Here is a 19,812-nt window from a genome sequence, read left to right as displayed (position 1 = left end):
CCAGATGCTAATTCATCTGGACAACCACTGGACGACCTGTACTTGTCACTGCCCTGAAGCACGAATGAATATCAGCCTTTTAAATTTAAACTGACAGTTGAACCGTCTCATTCTTCTTCAACGAGTAACGTCGGCGGCGGAAAGGCCTATGAGTGAGAGTGCATGCAAAATAATCAGAATCCACTGCCTTTGTTGTTATTATGAGTGTAGCCTACACAAATAAATAAAGACATAAATAAATATATTTTATAATTATGTCTTGAACTTATCTGCATGGATACAATAAATGACGGAGCTCTCAGTTGTTGCCTGCGCCTTCGTCGGACAGAGAGGTTTAACGAAATCTATTTAATTTCATAAAGGCATTCTTTTATTTCATATGTCGACTATGAAAAGAGAGCAGCATTAGCTACCGCATTATAAGATGCGCAATATGTCTGATAACATGGAGTGACATGATTTTGATCACTTTTTTTTTTTTTTTGGTTTTAGAAGTCTTTCTTTATTTTGATGAATTTTTAGTCAAATTGCTGGTATATTAAGCAAACCAAGAACGCCGGGAATAGACTGGCGTGCGAAACGAAACGTAGGCTAGGCTACTGCCTGTTTTTGAAGCTGAAATTATCGTTATGAAATGAGTCTTTCTGTTTTTAATATCTGTGTTTGAATAGTAGCCTAATATATAAACATCTCGTTATTACGAGAAAAGATGTCGTTAAAACGACAAAAGATCTCGTTATGACATAGGCCTGAGTGAAAAAAATTAATATAGCCTATGTGGCAGCAATGCGTCACCGTAGTATGGTCAATTTTAAACTTATTTAGTTAAACTTTATTATAGCTAATTGATAATGTCAAGTCAAAGGTTACCATATCAATTACCGTCCGATAGAGCGCTTTACATAAATTGGCGTTACATAAAACGCATTGCCATTCTGATACATTGAGCCGATACGGCTACAGACCTACTGCTATATTTCCATTTGGCATTGTGTAACCAACATTTATTACAGCTGAGAGTGGATCAGGCAGTCCGAGCAAGGTGGTGTGATTGAGTGGAGGCGGAGACTAATCTGCATATTCATGATGGATCCAGAGCAGCTATTTTAGGGCATGAAGAACAGGAAAAACATTTAAAATATGTAATTTTGATGATCAAATATGAGTTTTAAGGGATAAAATTAATTACAGGCAGAGGGATACATTTTTCCAGAACATGAGATTTTAGAGACATTATGGGGCAGGGATGAGGGGAAAAAAGAACTTAAGACAATAAAATACTTTTTCAACTCTTTATTCACAGTAATATGCAAAGCACGGATTAGTATATTACATTCTGTTAAATGGTTTCACATCTTACCTCTTTTGTAAGCAGAAGTGTAAATAATTTTTATTTTTCTATTCATCATTTTTAATTTAGAGAGCAAGCGTCAGTCTTGATATTGATGTTAACAAACAGATGGATAAGTTAGTAAAGCTGATTTTGAAATAAAAAGGAATCATATTTAATGATTTTTATTTTTACATTCAACACTCTACTTCCACTTTTTCCTTTATGGTTACTGACGTACTGATGTTCCAAAAATCTGAATAGATTTGTAGAGACCAGTCATATTGAAACATGTAAATAAATATTATTATTTTTTTATGTTATGTGTTTTAAGATGTGGAAACAAATCAAGTGATCACCAGTATAGTACAGTAAAAAAAAAAAAGGTCCACTGACATAATTTCAGCAAGGACAGAGAACACTTTCTTATTAAGAAAAATACATCTTCCGTTGCAGAAAAATAATAGATTTTACATTTGCAAGTACTAAAACTTTTTCACAAAAATGCTTGAGAAAGTGCCCATTATAAAGCCAGACTGCCTTAATATACCTATGCTTCAAACATATAAAAAACACAAATTTAGGGTTATACAGAGAAAATTGCAAAACATTAAATGCATTAAGTAAATATTTAGTTGCAAAACTATTTTATAGCATAAAATAATTTTCCAAGAATAAACTTTCACTTCTGTTTTAATGCAAAACTCTAACTGAACCAACTGTTATAAAAACGTTTTTCTCTAGGAATAAATTGGATAGATGTTACGTTTTATATTCATATCTAAGTTGTCAATTTAATATCAAATCGGATATAAGTGAGAGTAATCTCATATTGGACACTTTTGCTTATAAAATACACAAGCACCTCTAATAGGAGGTGAATGAGGTCACTATGGTCAAAACCATAGAGTTTTCCACCATTAAGACACATTTATACAATCTCCTCCCAAGGAGTACACAGATGGTACAGCCCCACAGATATTTCACTTCACATCATGCGGATCTACTAGAAATAGAAATGAAATAAAACATGATCTACAAGAAGTTCAAGTAGAAAAGAGGTAAATCATCCAGTAAAAAGGACATAAAAATGGTCACATAAAATGGAAACCGACTCAATAATGAATCATCAGAACAACAGTGTCAACATAGTTTGGTCTGTTGTACCATTTTCTGGTAAGAGGTCCAGTTTTTGAACCTTACTCTTTCACAGCACATATTCTACCACCGGTTGTATAGATAACATTACAGCAAATGACTAGGTGACAAGTAATACCGCAAGGTTTAAGTTAGTATGAGGAACCCCACCCCACCATTCTTTGACAGATGAATGAAATTGCAGCTGCATTAAATATTTTCCATTCTGACCTACTATCTTTTTTTTTTTCTTTCTTCAGCATGTGACCTTGTTATTGTCTTCTATTTTTCTCTCCAACTGTCTAGAAGCTCAATCTGGTGTGCTAAATGTGAAGCTTAAACTTGTAAACACTGAGAAGCAGCATATGGAATACTCAATGCACAGAGCCTTTTTTTCTTTTAAATATGTTGCATTGATTTTGGTCTATGCAGCACGGCTGAATCAGAGCATCCTCTTTCCAACACATTCAAAATGTGCTCCGCTCTTTTCCTGACACCATATGAGCGGTTGTTCCCTCTTCCTTCGGTCGGTTGGGAATTTATGCATTTTTCTTTTAAACCCTGAGCTTCCTTTTCAGCTCAAAGTATGCATCAAACCTGGCCATGGCGTATTCCTGTATACAAAAAATAAGAAAAAAATGTTTAGTCTGGATATTTGGGATATCTTGGACCATAGTGTCCTATTGTTTTATGTAGAGTATCTTAAACTTGACCCCTATTTATAATTCATTTTATTATGCTTTCACTGATTTCAATTCGTTCTTTAAAATTGCTTTTTTATTAAGAATTACACAAATTATACAACATTGTATATAGAAAAACATTACTGTAAGAGACAGCCAATAGGTCTACAGTCATGTTACCCTGACCTTACAAGTATTTGTGTACTGTCCTAAGGTTGTGAGGCAGCTCAAATATTGCAGTGTCCTTTTCATATCTGATCTCCAGTGATAAAACCTTACCTAAGAGCTGTGACGTGTATAATGGAATATACTTTCTGGTTCATGATTAGCAATAACTCAACACATGCACACAAAGGCTCGACCACTTTACTGCACTAACTCACCATGTACCCAAACTCAATAGTTGATATTTTGGCCTGGATCATGGACCACAATCCCCAGAAGAAGTGAGATGCCAGAGCAAACCTAAATGAGAGAGCATTGAGTTCAGAGTACAGATGGGAAGAATGTTTGGTGAATCACTGCTGGATTTGGTCCAAACCACTTTTTCAAACCACAATATGCATAGTAGTATAGAAAAAAGCCTCTGATGGATAGACTCATTACTTTTCCTTTTTATTATATGGGCCTCGTTTCAAAATCAACAGGCTCAAGAATGTTGCATAATTACAACTTGGCTAAATGTGTGTAAAACGGACTAAGACATATCTGAGGTAGGTATATTACCTGTTAACCTCCACTAGCATATCTTCTATGAGTTTCTGCTGGTCCTCCTCACTCAAGTTTTCAAATCCAGCATTCGATTCTGACAGATAACTCTGAAAGAAATCCATCTAAGAAAAACAAAATGAAATGCAGTCATTTTCATTGTTCATAGATTCATAGATTTAAGAAGAGAGAGAGAGAAAAATCTACCTAAGAGAATCATTTTACAAACCTGCTGTGCTTTGGTGGGGTAATTTTTGGTGTTGGCTGTGAAAAATGGAAACTTGTCATAGGTGTAGTCATAAGTCCACTCACAGAAGAAATTTCCAATGTCAAATCCTCTGTGGAAGAAAGAGAGGAGATCATAACCCCATCAACAACATCTGTTAGTGTTATAATAATGCATTCAGTCTTGATAATTCAGAATTCATTGGTAACTATGGAGGAGGTTTTGTTTGGTAGTTTCTCACATTTATGAGAATATCATGATATCTGGAAACTGTTTAGATCTGCATCCAAACAAGGTGTAAGGCTGATCCCACTACAATTATTACTCACTACAAATGCTAAACATTGTCATACTGTTCCAACAACTTCCTTAGAAATAGTGTTTTATTTATTTGATAAGTGAAATATTTAAATGCCAAAGGCCTAGAAATCTTCTCTCCAATTTTCCACAAACCCGTTAGCACATCCTTGTGGCCCCCTGGGGCTTCCCAGACCTTAGTTTTAAAACTCCTAGGCTAAAATATTGTGAAAAGAAGAGCAATGTTAACTGGTATGTTAATGTGAATATTTTCCTATTGCTCTTTGGCAAGATGATAATAAATATCTTGATTAGTCAGTTAGATGGTGCAGACTGACAGGACCTTTACATGCAATCTTTAAGCAATACAGTCACGTACTACATTGCACAAGCTGATTGGTCTCTTCTGATTCTGCAGCCAGTGAGCTTGCTTTCTGAACATTTAAATAGTCAGGATCAGTGTTTACTGTAAGCTGAACTTGTAGCGCATAATCAGAGTTCCACTAAATCCCTCCACCTCCCCCAGCTCCACCTGCCTAGTTTGGCTAATTTATATATTTTATATATTTATTTATTCATTCAGCAGCATATCTTACATGCTCACAGCAGTATGTCTGTTTATCTATTTGCAGTAGGAAGTCTAGTTTGACAAAATACATTAATCTTTTACACCTGGAGTTTAACGACGTGAGTCTTAAAGGTCCATTGAAATCCATTTTTTTTAGCTTTTAGTATGACTGTTAGCCTTAAAGCTATGAATAAGCTGGTATGTTCCAAAACTATGACAAAATTTGCATTTAGGAGATATAAGCATTTAAAATGTACAGTCTCCCACTTCCTTTAAAACGAATCTCAGATTTTGGTGACATCATCGCAGACTTCACTTTCTCGTCAAATCTTCTGTCCAATCAAAATGCTTTACACACATTTACTAATTTCTACATGGTGAAAGGCACATAGCACACTATGGGTGCGTCTCAATCAGCTCCCTAGTTCAATTGTCAGGGCACTGATCAGGGAGTCAGCCCATTGACTTATGTCCTGATCAGTGCCCTGAATAGTGAACTAGGGAGCTGATTGAGACGCAGGGTATATATGTGATAGGAAATGATTCCGTGTAAATATGCTTTCATTTGAGGCGAATAAAGTTTTCACGTTGGTTTCACGCACCGCCTCAGCGCACACACCCCAACGGCTCTGGTCTAAATTTAGACTACAGACACGAGAGCACAGCCCGGATCATATGCGCGAGTCCGTGCTGACGACAAACATATCGACCCATTAGAATTCTGCACAGAATGCTGCATTTCAAAAGCGATATGGAGGAGATGGCTTTACCAAACAGAGAAAGGTCCGCTCTTGCGCTCTAGTCAAACTGTATATTAACGAAACGCTATTGGCTGTTTCAAAAAAGGGGAGGAGCTGCTAACAGCTGGAGCCATTTCAGGGGAAATTACGTCAACACATTGAATAATGCGGCGCGTTTCAAGGCACTTCATTGGGCCTTTAAGTGGCATATTTAAAATATTCTGTTCCGTGTTTCACAGGTTAACATGGTCAAATCCATGTTAGAGTTGTCATGATTGAAATCATATTATGGCTTGGATTTGATACTGGATTTGGACATATTTGGATTTTATACTAGGATTTTACCAGATTTGAATAAAGCTGCAAAAAAAAAAAAAGAGAAAACATGACCCTTAATTTGACATTACAGAAACTGAGGGAGATTAATTTGTAAGAAAGACTGTGAGTGTGTAGCTCTTTGTAAAGAGGCTCACAGCTGCTGTGGAAAGCAAACAAAGCACACATTTCTGTGGCTGTGAAGCTAGGCTTAATTTCCTACAGCTTTGCTGGACAAACACTGTCAATGGACCTGAGTTACTTACACTGTAGGGGACCACATTGGATGGCATGATGGGAAAACGCAAAAAAACGCTTGACCGATGCCATCCACCACTGGAACAGTGATTTTGCTAATACAGGACCCTTTTCGAATAAAACTAGGCTCCTAAAAGAACGTGTTACAGTTTAGAGCTCACTTGCCCGAGGATTGCCTCATTGAGGCCTGTGTTTGAGCATGTGCAAGAATGCAAGTACCCTAGCAACAGTGTTTTGCCAGACCCTTCAACGTCTGTAGGTCCCTTCCCAGAAATAGGGCACCCCAAGCATTCCAAGATTATCAGAAACAACTGAGTAGTCTTGAATAACAAAGAAAAACAGCCAGTTCTTTAAATCAGCTCCAAAGATGTGGGAGGTCAGTAAAAAAATCAAAACTCAATTCCCATCAAACATCTGGTTGTTACAGAAAACATTTTTTTGTGTGGAATCATGAGTGAAATTAAAGCATCTATGAACATTACAGACCTGTAGTTGTAGCTGCTGTACTCAAAGTCGATCAGCATGAGCCTCTTTTTGTCTGTGTTCTCACGGCCATTTAGGAGCAAGATGTTTCCTGTTTTAAACAAGACAGTTCTTTTGAAAAACTATTTTATAAAACATTGAGTGGACCATTTTTAGAAACCATAACAAAATAATCACAGTAAACCTGCCTAACCTTCTTGCAAATCATTGTGGCAGAAAACAACAGGAGAGGGTGTAGATTCTAGTAGACACCTGTGTACACAAACAGCAGTTTCAGTAAGCATACAAAAGACGTCAATACATTATCGTGCTATCAGTCGCTCTCAAATCTCTTAGAGTGTGAACAGCTTCCAGGGTCAAACCAGGTCAATAAAACCATGCTAAATATGTATGACGAGAAGACATATTCCCTTAAAACAAAAGCTGTACTGAATAATCTAGATAATTGTGGCAAGCAGGACGAGGCCTAGATAGCGTGAGAACGGGGCGAGGCCGGTGAGTGATAATGAACGCCACTTGCGTGTCGCACACGGAGGAGCTTGGGCATATAAAAGGAGGCGCGAAGACAGTGAAGAATGAGAGAGGACCAGGCCTGGGGGGTATTCCAGAAAGCAGGTTATGTGATATTCCCAGGTATGTGTAAGAGTACGTAAGCAGATAACCTCAACTTTAGGTTTCAAAAAAATATTTATTCTACTGGCATCTCACACTCTGCATTCAATCAATTAGCATCAAAAACATTATACTCCTTTTTGGTAAGCAGAAGAAGAAGAAAGTAGAATGGCGCACTTTCCCCTAGTGTCTATTTCCATGGTGAATTATCGATTTGTTGAGAATATCTTCTCATACTCTGAGGAACATACTCTGAGTTGTCTGAACTTACTCCGGGACTTGTTTTTGGAGCCAACATACCTCGAGAAGGAAAGAGTTGGGTTAATCAACCGAGAGTTCAGGGTATATGTGATAGCAAGTTAAAGGTGGGGTAAGTGTTATTTCAAAACGGACTCAGGCCGAGTCCAATAACAAACTTGTAGCCAATCAGCAGGTAAGGGGCGTGTCTACTATTGATGGCGAGAAGAGAGCGCTCAGTGCACGTCATTATTCCAAACACACAACATGCATGACGGACATTAGCCGAGAACTAATATATGCTGGCTTTTGCTTGAATATGCTTGTGTGTCATGTTTGCTTGTTTGTTCATTTGCGATCGTATTGTCGCTCACTTCAGCGATGATAAAGACCCACACCGTATGGAGCATCTAAATCCCCTCACTATCTGTTTCAAGCATCAGCTTACAAAATGTCCGACAAGTAAGACACTATACTCCTAATATATGTTTGTTTCTTCTTTTCATGATCTATATAACCCTAATCCGGTCATAATTGTAATTTGTCGTAGCTGGACTGTTGTGGTCGTGTAGCTTCTATCAAGTTATCATGAGAACGGTTTGTGTTTTTGTGATCGCTATAACTCTAATCTGGTCATAATTGTAAAATGTTGTTAGTTGGACTGTCGTGCTCGTGTACTATCAAGTTGTTCATGATAACGGTTTGTGTTTTTGTGATAGAAGGGGTGACTTTTTCATTGAATATTCAACCTGGATTAGTAACACACAGATTCTGCCATAGTCGCTGCCCAGTTGCTGCGGTTACGTATGTGGGGCGGCGCTATCAAAATAGGAGCGAGACCCTTTTGGGGGTAGGGGCATCTTTATTTTGGTGATTTGACATATCAACAACGGTTACCAGAAAGCACTAACCACATCTTTAACCTTACTTTCTGAAATACTCCCCTGGATTATATGTTTTGTTTGTGTTTTTTTAGTCGTCGGCTGCCTGTGTTTTTATTTTCAGTTTGTTTATTTGATTAAAATCTTTTAAATGTTCAACGGTTCCCTCCTCCTTCTTCCCATATCTATGAATGTCATTACAATAGTAAAGATCTTACTTGAGACTGTCCATCTCTTGAGGCAAGTTGTAGCTCAAAAGGCGGGAGAAATTACGCAGATGGTGTTCCCTGGTGAAGGTGAGCTGGAGCACTTGATCCATGTACCTGTGCAGATAATGCAAGCACAAAAAGATTGCAGTGGTGACCATCAATAAAAATACTCAATATATCTGCAGGCAAATACAGAGACTTTTTAAATTCTCATCGTAATATGAGATGATTGCGGTTTAAAAGACAATTCATATTCAGTAATATCGAATTAACTGCACTGACACTATTGGCTGAGAACCTTTTTTAACTGAATTGCTGCTGTGCTTATATTGTAATTTAACTCATAATTATGAACTTTGACAGTTATTGAACTGAATTAAAACAACACTGAACTAATATTGATGCTATTATCTTCAGTAGAGCTTCTTTAATTGATACATTTTACAACATTAACACTGTTATTTTCCTGTTTATTAATCAGAAGCTGTTTTGAAATAATCTGTATTGTTTATGGAGTGCTATATACAGTACATGTAACTGTATATGACTTGACTAGATGAAAAATGCTGTTTAGGTCTCAGTGGAGATACTAAAAGATTATGGGGTTTCCCAGAAAACATGAAAGAGAATTTACTTCCAGGGAACTTGGTGAACATACATCATGTTTTCAATTTTTCTATTTATGATTTTTTTTGTCTGTTGAGATTTAGACTGAATTTCACTAGAATAAAGCTCCATCTGGTCAACATCCTGACAGTAAGGTTGCAGTTCCCCACCCCCCATGAATATTTGTAAGAATTTAAAAACAAACTGGCACAAATCACGCACTTTTCCATTGTGCCAAACAGCCACTTTGGCTCCTTGTTGAAGGGCATTCTCATTCCATGAAACCTGGCGATCTTTTCAGCAATCTCAGCACATATACCAGGGACACTCAGCTCATCTGTGGACAGTTTTCGACTCTGCAGACAAACATATTGTGCTGTCAGTTTGCTTTTTACTGACTGAAACAGAAAAAAGATACATAGCTAAAAAGGTAAAACACCCACAAGTTTCTGTGCATTTATAAGCCTGGAGCATATTTCAGAGCAATGGAAAATGTGACACATTTTCAAGTTATGTGATTTCTCTTACTCTTTTCGCAAGAAAGAGATTCATAACCATTAGTGTCAAAACACGTTGTGCACTATTTCACATCCAGATTGTCTGCTCACTTATCATAAGAGAAAACTTTAAGACTCACTGGGACAAACTCTTCCAGTCTTCCCTGTGGAAAGATGCCATAGAGCTTGGGCCCAAGCTCCCTCTCGGCCAGGATAGCAAACATCACACTCTCCAGTACCATGGCATCAGCTCCCTGCAAACACAAAAACATACAGATACAGTTTGGACAGATACAGTAGTTGAATCAACCTCCAAGATGTCAAAAAAGACAGGCTTCAAAACATGCTTGGTTTAGCTTGAGTGGACCTTCGGTCCCTGAAAGAGGAGTTCAGCTTAAGTTAAAGAATTTAATTAAAAACTGAGATGCTATAAAGGACAAGGAATTCTGCATAGAAAACAATTCTGTCTACAAGCCAGTCAGTTTGTAACGGCGGCGATTGTCAGAAGCAAATTCAATAGCAGTGCTGGAGCAAAGTGAGTTAAATGAGAAAAACAAGAGAGGCAATTGTGCTGAGCGAGGCAGAACTTGCCAAACATCCCGGTCATTAATTGTGGCTGCTTAACTAGCAATGACATTAAGCCTGTTTTTTTGGACAAGGCTCTGCCAAGTGTTAATACACAGAACCAAAAGAGCTGCCTTCCTATGTGGGGAAAGTACTTGCGTAAGGGATTTCGTTTTTTAAATGTTCTATACTTCTGCTTTTATTCTTTCCTTCCTATTAAAAATAACCCCAAAATAGGTTGCGAAGAGATTATATATTTACTAGCTATCAGTCATTGAGTGCTGCACTTTGAACTAATTTGTTAGGAAGTTTCCTAGACATCTGGTAGGGCAAACATTAGAAATTGCAAACATGAATGATTCAAATGTATGGAATTGAGTATTTACTGTAATCAGATGTTTGTTTCCTCATGACAATGTAATGCAATGGTTTTGACCTCAAACAGGAACATCGATATGATAAAGTTAAAGGCAAATATTCCAAACTAAACTCTTTTAATATAAAAAGTGAATAAGAACTAGGCCGCCAATCTCCAAAATGACAAAAAAAGCCACAATATAATTATGTGAGGAAAAGACCAAAATTTACAGTGACCGTTCCAGACAGTCTTTCCCATTACATTCCAATTACAATAGATCAAATTTGTATATTTTTGTGTTTCCTGTAAGAAAGAAGTTGTTAGGAGCCACACAGCTGTAAACAAATGATGATTTTTAATTAAACTACTTTAAGATCACAGTCCTGCTCTAACAACACTGTGGCAAACTATTGTAAATATTGTAATTACAAATGTTGGTTGGAGACTTGTGAGGGAATTTTAGATGATGCATGAGTTGTGCAGTTAGAAGGGCCATGTCGATTTGAAAAATGATATACAATATAGACAATCATACAATATTTTAATCTATATACAGTGGAAAGCAAGTCTCTATCGAATGGGGAAATTCATTCAAATTTCATGGTTTGCTTCACATTTAGTTGTGATACCATGAATAAATAAGTGGTTGAAATAAATTTGTCATTAATTAATCATTTGTGTTTATTGTTTACAGTATACTTTCTTGTTATGGTTTCAACTTTAATGTGTGATGTTACAACAAATGCCTCACTTGGAAAAAACGAGTTTTACAGGTGCATTACGTCCCATAACACCTGATGTACTCGTTACATCATAAAAAGAGTGGCATCTACGCTAATATTAGTCTCTCTGTTTATCCCGAGGATTATCCCGGATCCGGGCCGTGATGGTGGACATGACCAACGCATCCTGGAGTGTCTGCTGAAACCGTGTCATTTGGTGTCTCCTCTGAATTTGCCTCACCGGCACGTCATGCTCAAAAAACCCGTCTCCGGCGCAATAATTCCGATCTTTCATGTATTCATGCTCTTGTGTAATCGACGCACCATCATAAAAAAACCTGTCTCTTCCATGATACCCTGAAATTTTGAATAATCCGATCTAATATGATTTCTGACCTGTAAGGTTGCCAGAATAATAATCATAGACGGTGTGTTAATAGGCCAGAGGAGAACTGGCACCCCGACTGAGTCTGGTTTCTCCCAAGGTTTATTTTTCTCCATCATGCCGCGATGGAGTTTTGGTTCCTTGCCACTGTCGCCTTTGGCTTGGCTTGCTCAGTTGGGGACACAAAATTATGATCAAAGTTATTCAACTAGTTATACAGAGAAAATGTATGAATTAGGTTTTAATTAATTCTATAAACTATAATACGGATCTGCCAACATTGTCGCTATGATAAATTGAAATAAGCTGATAACATCACTGTTTTCTCCAGAACGACTGTACAGCCAAATCTAATTTTGATGCAATATTAACCTGCTTGATACTGTGAAGCTGCTTTGACACAATCGTGATTGTAAAAGCGCTATATAAATAAAGTTGACTGATTGATTGATTACAAATGGCAATGGTGTTCCTGTATTAAGTGTCCTATAAAACATCTGTTAAGTATAATCAAAACAACCAAACATTTCAATGTTTCAGGGACAGCACACATGGAAACTCAGTTTAACCTACTATCTAAGTCAAATAGTGCATTAGTCTTGAGTCTTTTCTCTAGCAATAGCACAATTAAATGAGGTCAGGTTAAAGAACTCCACTCATATCATCTCCGAGTTTGACATTACGTAAGAATGGCAAACACTTGCGCAACATACCTGCTGAGGGAATATCAACTGATACGCAGTTTGAAAAAAAAGCCATCCGGTTCACTCTTAAACAGTATACTATGGCCTTCCCATTGGAGGACAATTCTAACTGAAAAACCAGGAAGGAAACTAAACTTCCTCAGGATACTTCGGAAACACCATCTCTGGCTTGGCTTGAAAGCAGGAATGGGATAATTTTCTAATTCTAATTATATTTCACATACAATGCAACTTTGCAACAATGACTTCTGCTCGATGTTCAAACTTGTTCTAGTTTTGGTCTTCTGCCAAGTCACTCAAAGTCAACAGAGATCATACTTACTCACCTACATGAACAGGTTTTGCACAGTTTTACAAGAAACTACTGAACTTCTGTTCAAATTCCCGAAGAGCCAATGTTCTGTAGAATATATATCCAATCTTAATCAAAAAAATTGATTATTAAATTGATATTGACCCCCCACACAATTACACCACCACCAGCCTGCACAGTGGAAACAAGGCATGATGGATCCATGTTCTCATTCTGTTTACGCCAAATTCTGACTCTACCATCTGAATGTCTCAACAGAAATCAAGACTCATCAGACCAGGCAACATTTTTCCAGTCTTCAGCTGGAAATGCCACGCTCAAAATTGCTTAAATCACCTTTCTTTCCCATTCTGACATTCAGTTTGGAGTTCAGGAGATTGTCTTGACCAGGACCACACCCCTAAATGCATTGAAACAACTGCCATGTGATTGGTTGATTAGATAATTGCATTAATGAGATATTGAACAGGTGTTCCTAATAATCCTAATCCTAATAATCCTAATAATGTGTGTGTGTGTGTGTGTGTATATATATATATATATTATATATATACACACACACACACACACACACACACACACACACACACACACACACACACACACACACACACACACACACACACACACACACACACACACACACACACACACACACACACACACACACACACACACACACACACACACACACACACACACACACACACACACTCTCACACTCTCACACTCTCACACTCTCTCACTCTCACTCTCACTCACTCTCAGATAACAGGGTAGGGATGGAGAGAGAGACCTGAAAAATGCTAGATTTGCAGGTAGTATATGAAGGTAGGAAGGCAATGCATGAATCTAAAGTAACCTACTGTATTTTTTGAAAGCAGCAGCATAGATTCACCAGGTTACTTTAGATGCATGCATTGCCTTCCTACCTTCATATACTACCTGCAAAGCTAGCATTTTTTCATGTCTCTTTCTCCCTCCCTACCCTGTTATCTGACTAAGCAATGGCCATGTGACTGCTGAGCAGCAGCTGCTTGGGTTTTTCCAGTCCCTGTTAATACACAAGGCATAATCACTGGATTACTGAAGCAGATCAGTTCACAGCAGCACAAGGACAGTATCTACATGCAGGTGCTAAGAATGTCTAGTTAGGGAAAGTCCATCTCAGCATTAACAATACTGACGGCCCCCTGTGTTAGTCTGTGGATGCACTAAAAGAAATGCACACAAAACTACACCTGAAACACAGATTAAAGCAAAGTTTGCAGAGGCCAGACAGGACAGCCAGCTGATGCTGAAGTGCGACAGTGAGGTTAATTCTGGGATAAGCTTCTAATAGGATCCATTGCTATGTGACTCTCAGGAAAATAATGCAACTTTAAATTGTGTCAGAGGATGTGTTTGAGCCTGTCTAGGTTGCATTCTCTCTTTATAGCTATGAATATAAACCTATTACGCATTGTGTAAAAATTATTTAACCAATTTGTATTTTTGTCTTGTTTTGGGTAAAAATATTTAAATATTCTGAAAACAAGATATTAATTGAGATTCAAGATGAAATTGAATTTCATACGATATTAAGAATTGTTTATAAAGAATAAACAAACAAACAAAAAACTATAACAAGTTGGATTTTTTATATATAATCCAACTCGAATCCCAATGGCTTTTAAAAAAAAATCCTAAATCTAATTTTTTTAAATTAAATTTACTCTGTTGAGGTAAAAAAAAAAGTAATTACTAGAAAACGAAACTAAATAACTGCTTAATACAATTATTCATACAGGTTTGGAACAAGGTTAAGGGTTGAGTCAATGATGGCAGAATGACAGAATGTATGAACTATTCCTTTAAGAGGGGTCCCAAATGACCTATGTTTCCCTGAAGGCAATCCACTAAAATAATATGAGAATGCAATTTGAACAAGCTCTGGAAATATTCGACCTAAAAGTTAGAAATCACAAAAGACGTGTCCAAACAAAACATATCTGATGACCCAAATAGCTTGGCCCTTGGCCTTTGACGAAGATGGGATGGAGGGTAAACATAACATCAGTTTAATTTAGGCTCTTATTGGTCATATACTCTCAATAAAAACATGTCAAATGACAATGTGTGCCATTAAAAGACACCTTTTATAGACACCCAAGTCTATAAAATCACATTCTGCTCACATAAAAACAATAGAAAAAACCTTTGCTAATGTTACTTACTTGAAAGTGATTTTCTGAGTTTGATTGTCTGCAATCCCCTTTATTACAGGACATCTAGCAATAAGAGAAAAAGCAAAAGACTATCCATGAGCACAAAGTGTTTTGTGTGACAAATCCATTTAAACATTTCCATAGAGTAGTAACATTAAATGACAGAGCTTTTTTCCTTAACAGCAACAGTCACCCACTATAAATCTATTAAATCCATGTCTTTGGCAGCACAGTAAGAAAGTGCATTAAACAAATGCATTAACTTTGTGATAAAAAAGAATAGAGTGTTAGAAAGGGTTGATAGCTAGAAATGCATGTTGAACAAAAGGCTTGACTCTAGTCAATAACCACAGGTGGGAAAAAAAATCAAACTTCGTTATAACTGCAAGGATCAAAACCATGTTCCATTGAGACCAGGCACAAATATTTAGTACACAACGCTATTCTCCATTACAATAAAAAAAGTCTCAATCTGGAGGGTTTGGTGTCCATAGTAATGAACACTAGGTAAATCTCACAAGAGCAACATGAATGCTAGTGACAGCAATAAAGTGTGTCTAGTTAAATAAAGATCAACACTGATAATAACCCAGCGCAGTTTGAAAATTAACTCATAAAATGCCTTAATGAACTGAACTCATGAGTCATGACAAATGAGAGAATTATTTATGAATCACTATGTAGCAAAGTCCACACACGCTGGAATTTGTAATATGGCTCCAACTAATGCTTTTGTCAAAGGTTTCCATTTTTAAACACATGACTTCAAAGGATTGGACTGTGGACCTACAGGCACCTCATCAGGTATGACATCATTAGCTTCATAACTGCTGTTTCTCAAAATAATTGACTGAAAAACATCCAGAGATTAAAAGCCAAAGCCAAAAGGGAACGCTCACTTCACTTCTTTAAAAAAAAGCCAAGTCACATGAATTCATATCATTTATATTTAGGAATATATCGATCAATCTCTCATATAACATTAAATAAATATTAAAATAATATGTATTATATATTAAATATTACTTTGAATACACAACTATTTCTAAAGATTAAAAAACATACACAATTATTTCTAAAGATTAAAATACATAAATAAATGTTATTATATGTTAAATATTTCTTTGAATACACAACTATTTCTAAAGTTTAAAAAAATTAATTAAAATCAATATACTATTTCTTAATATGAACCGTAAACATAAAACCCACCTTTTACAAGTAATGTTGCTATTATCATAAATGACAGAAAACTATTAAAAACTTGAAATGCCACTGTAATCCTTTGTAATACACTAATGCAACTCCTTTGCTAATGTAACCAGCACCTATATATTTACTCAAAGGAGTAATAAAGCATTGAAAATAAGCAGACAGAGGCAGAAAAATAAATTCAGACAGAGCAATGCACACCGTGTGCGTAGTTCTCAAAGATTTTAAAGATTGAGATGCGCATACACTTGAAGACAATGCTGTGGCTTCAGGGATCGCATACTGTACCGTGTTTGGTATGTTGGGATCACCTGGAAACAAGAGTGCTCAAGGCACGCTCCTTTGGCAAGCCTACGGCAAAGAAGACACGCAAGTACAGCCATGGAGGTACATCACCCAATAAAAACTGCCTCTTTAAATTTAGAGAGTACACACAAATACAAAAAATGTTTTTTTTTTTTGTTTTTTTGTTTTTTTTGGGGGGGGGGGGGGGTCTTAATTCCGATTTCTGATATGGGGGGGTAGGGGTGGTTGGGGGATTGCCATTTGCCTAATGAATATTCGGTATATATACAGGTATAAATATCACAACAATTACTACTTCTATAAAATAACAAGCACAAATAATTTTTGTTCATTTTAACACAAATTAATAAACTGCTTAATTGCTTTAAAGCCACAATATGTAATTTTTTACCACTAGAGGTTGTTTTTTCAAAACAAAGACATAGCTTGATGACGGCTGGATTTTGCAGAGTTTGTATTATTACTATTAGACACTTGTTGCACACTGCAGTAAGCTAGATCGATATTAGGTATGGTAAAATGCAGTAAATCATGAAAACAGTATTTAAACGATAAGACTAACTGTGATAAACTATATAACAATGATTCGTTTTCTGTCGATGAAAGTATCCAAACAGTTGCTCACCTCTATTAAAGCGTCTTTGGTGTTTCCATGGTTGCTACAAAATAAAACTGGAAATCGAGGGTAACGCGGGTATGATGTCATTGAGAGGTGACGCATGGACACGATCTGTGTCCTGGTTAAAATAGCTGATTTCTCTGGATTTAAATGTTCTTGGAAACATTTGGGATAATGTAAGTACACAAGTCAACTAAATATATAACATTGTTCTAATGGTTTTTGGATATCGTTAGCCTCATAGCACAATTGGCCAGATCATATTTGGCCAAAAAATGACTTTGGCAATTATGCTATGAGGCTAATGATATTTAAAGCCTAAATTCTTACATATTGTGCCTTTAACTGTTTAAATTGAAATTACTGCCATCCAAGCTATCCCAGATACACAATACTTAGTTTCAGACTAAACAGCAAAGTTCAACATTTGGCAAACATGTATGCATGTATGTATCCTTCCCACCTTAAAGTAAAACAACACAAAAACTTGACCTAAACATTCATAGAAGATTTAACAGTGAACATATATTTTGTAAAATGTGGGTTTAAAATACATAAGGCACAGGTATGTTTTTTCTAAGCACTCAATGGATAATATATATATATATATATATATATATATATATATATATATATATATATATATATATATATATATATATATATATATATATATATATATATATATTCTCATTCTACCACATACAAACTACAGGCTATACAATATGGCATTTAAATTACATTTTAACATTTCACCAAGTAAAAAACTAGTAAAACACCTGCAGAATTTGTCCATATAGGCGAAGGAGCACGTTTCGTGGTTCATCTCCTAGGCTTGGTTGATTCTCTGGCAAAGCGCAGAGGAACAGTTTGTTGCTGAGACCTCCCCTAGAAGCAAAATATACATATGTTGGAAGAGAAAACTGCATTCTCAAAATCAATCAGGATACGTATTTACAACTAGACCACAAAAAGTAATGCTGCCAACATTTTGAGACACAGTCTCTGTACAGTAGTTTAATTTACACTCTATATAGATTACTTGTGTAATGCTTGAAAATGCATTCTATGAACGTAGGCAGCTCCATTCTAAGTCATGGAAACTGAGACGTATTACTGTACTATTGCGCAATCATTTATTATCTCATGACCTGTACAAAATCATCTTAAGGAACAAAACATTATTATCACACATTTCCAGTGAACATGTCTCGCATGTCGTCTTTGGTGTTCTTCAGTTATTTTTGACCGAAAATGTTTATGCTTATGCTTATGTTTTTTTTTTTTTTTTTACTTCATCAGAATGGTATGAAACTTGGTAAAGGTTTTGGCACTAGCTATATATGAACACTATGAAAGCTTGTTTCCACCACATAATAAAAAATAAAAAGCATAATTGCGATTTTGTTGTTGCTGTTGCAATTAGGAGATTTAATCTCACAATTCTGATTATTTTTCTTAGAAATGCATGATATAAACTTGTAATTGCAAGAAAAACCTTTCCACAGAATAATAAAAAAAGATAATTATGGCTTTTTCTCGCTATCTTGAGTTTATATCTTGCAATTACAAGTTATAAAGTCAATTTCTGAGAAAATGACAATTGCTTTTTAATTCCATGGTCAGTAACACACTTCAATTAACTAATGTCATCTTTATTAAGTTCATTAAGTAACAAATGTCATCTAGTGGAAACTTCTGGTACTGCACCCAAACAAATCTGACTGAAAGCTAATTTTTTGAGATATCAAGCTCATATTTGGAACATATTTAAATTTTCTCACAGTTTAATATATATATATATATATATATATATATATATATATATATATATATATATATATATATATATATATATATATAATTTGAAAATGGTAATTATTTTGCATTTCTCTCAACTTTAGCAATAATCTGTCATGTGTCGTATTTAAAAACACCAAACGTGCGCCAAAACATTAAAGATTTATGACAGGTCCATTCTCAGAAAGTGAATAACTGGGTTAACTACAGCATAAATACAATTTAGAGCGATAAAATCCCCCCCAAAATAAATTAAAATAATTATAATTATAATAGTTATAGCATTATAATGAAACATTATAGAATTAAACATTATAGCATAGAACTAAAATATAGTAAATCCATTTAATTGGGGGGGAAATCGGTCATTTTGATTTGTTTCACTAGTCACCCAATGCAGGATACCTGATAATAGAGATTTGGAAAGCATCCTCCTCTATGGATTTCCAGGCTCCGTGAAGGAATTCTTTACACCACAGATACGCCTTCAGCTTCGTCTGGTGGTCGGGCTCATCCAGTCGAATAATGTCTTTGCAGGCGTTCCCACTCTCTGGCTGGACTTCGAGAACATTCTCATTTACCAATAAAGCCAGAGACATAGAAGGCGAAGAAGACACGCCATTGATAAATTTCGTCTTCATCTTTGATGTTGGTTACTGGAATAAACGTAAATAAGCAAACTCTGCAGGCAATATATGATTACGTCGCTGGCTGACTAGTATTATAACTGTCAGATGTTTTTAAACGGAAATTTGATGGGAGCAACTGACACCGTGTAACTGTACACGAGATGATGAAGAACACACTGCGTCAGACGCGTTTATTCGTGCGCAGT

General features: G+C 36.2%; 1 protein-coding gene across 1 annotated transcript; it reads right to left on the bottom strand.

The window, feature by feature from the left end:
• Nucleotides 1-1,278: 1,278 nt before the first annotated feature.
• Nucleotides 1,279-19,812, bottom strand: chka (choline kinase alpha). Its single transcript, XM_067420553.1, has 12 exons — nt 19,383-19,812; nt 17,957-18,065; nt 15,050-15,103; nt 9,928-10,041; nt 9,513-9,646; nt 8,694-8,798; nt 6,939-6,997; nt 6,749-6,836; nt 4,088-4,196; nt 3,877-3,983; nt 3,534-3,615; nt 1,279-3,081 (listed from the first exon to the last, which is right to left on the bottom strand). Exons 1-12 carry the CDS (start codon nt 19,616-19,618, stop codon nt 3,022-3,024), a joined length of 1,257 nt encoding a protein of 418 aa, XP_067276654.1. The 5' UTR covers nt 19,619-19,812; the 3' UTR covers nt 1,279-3,021.

This window comes from Pseudorasbora parva, chromosome 16 (genome assembly GCF_024679245.1).
Source record: "Pseudorasbora parva isolate DD20220531a chromosome 16, ASM2467924v1, whole genome shotgun sequence".
Lineage (NCBI taxonomy): Eukaryota > Metazoa > Chordata > Actinopteri > Cypriniformes > Gobionidae > Pseudorasbora > Pseudorasbora parva.
Note: the sequence above shows the minus strand (reverse complement) of the source record. Positions and strands in the feature narration are given on the sequence as shown.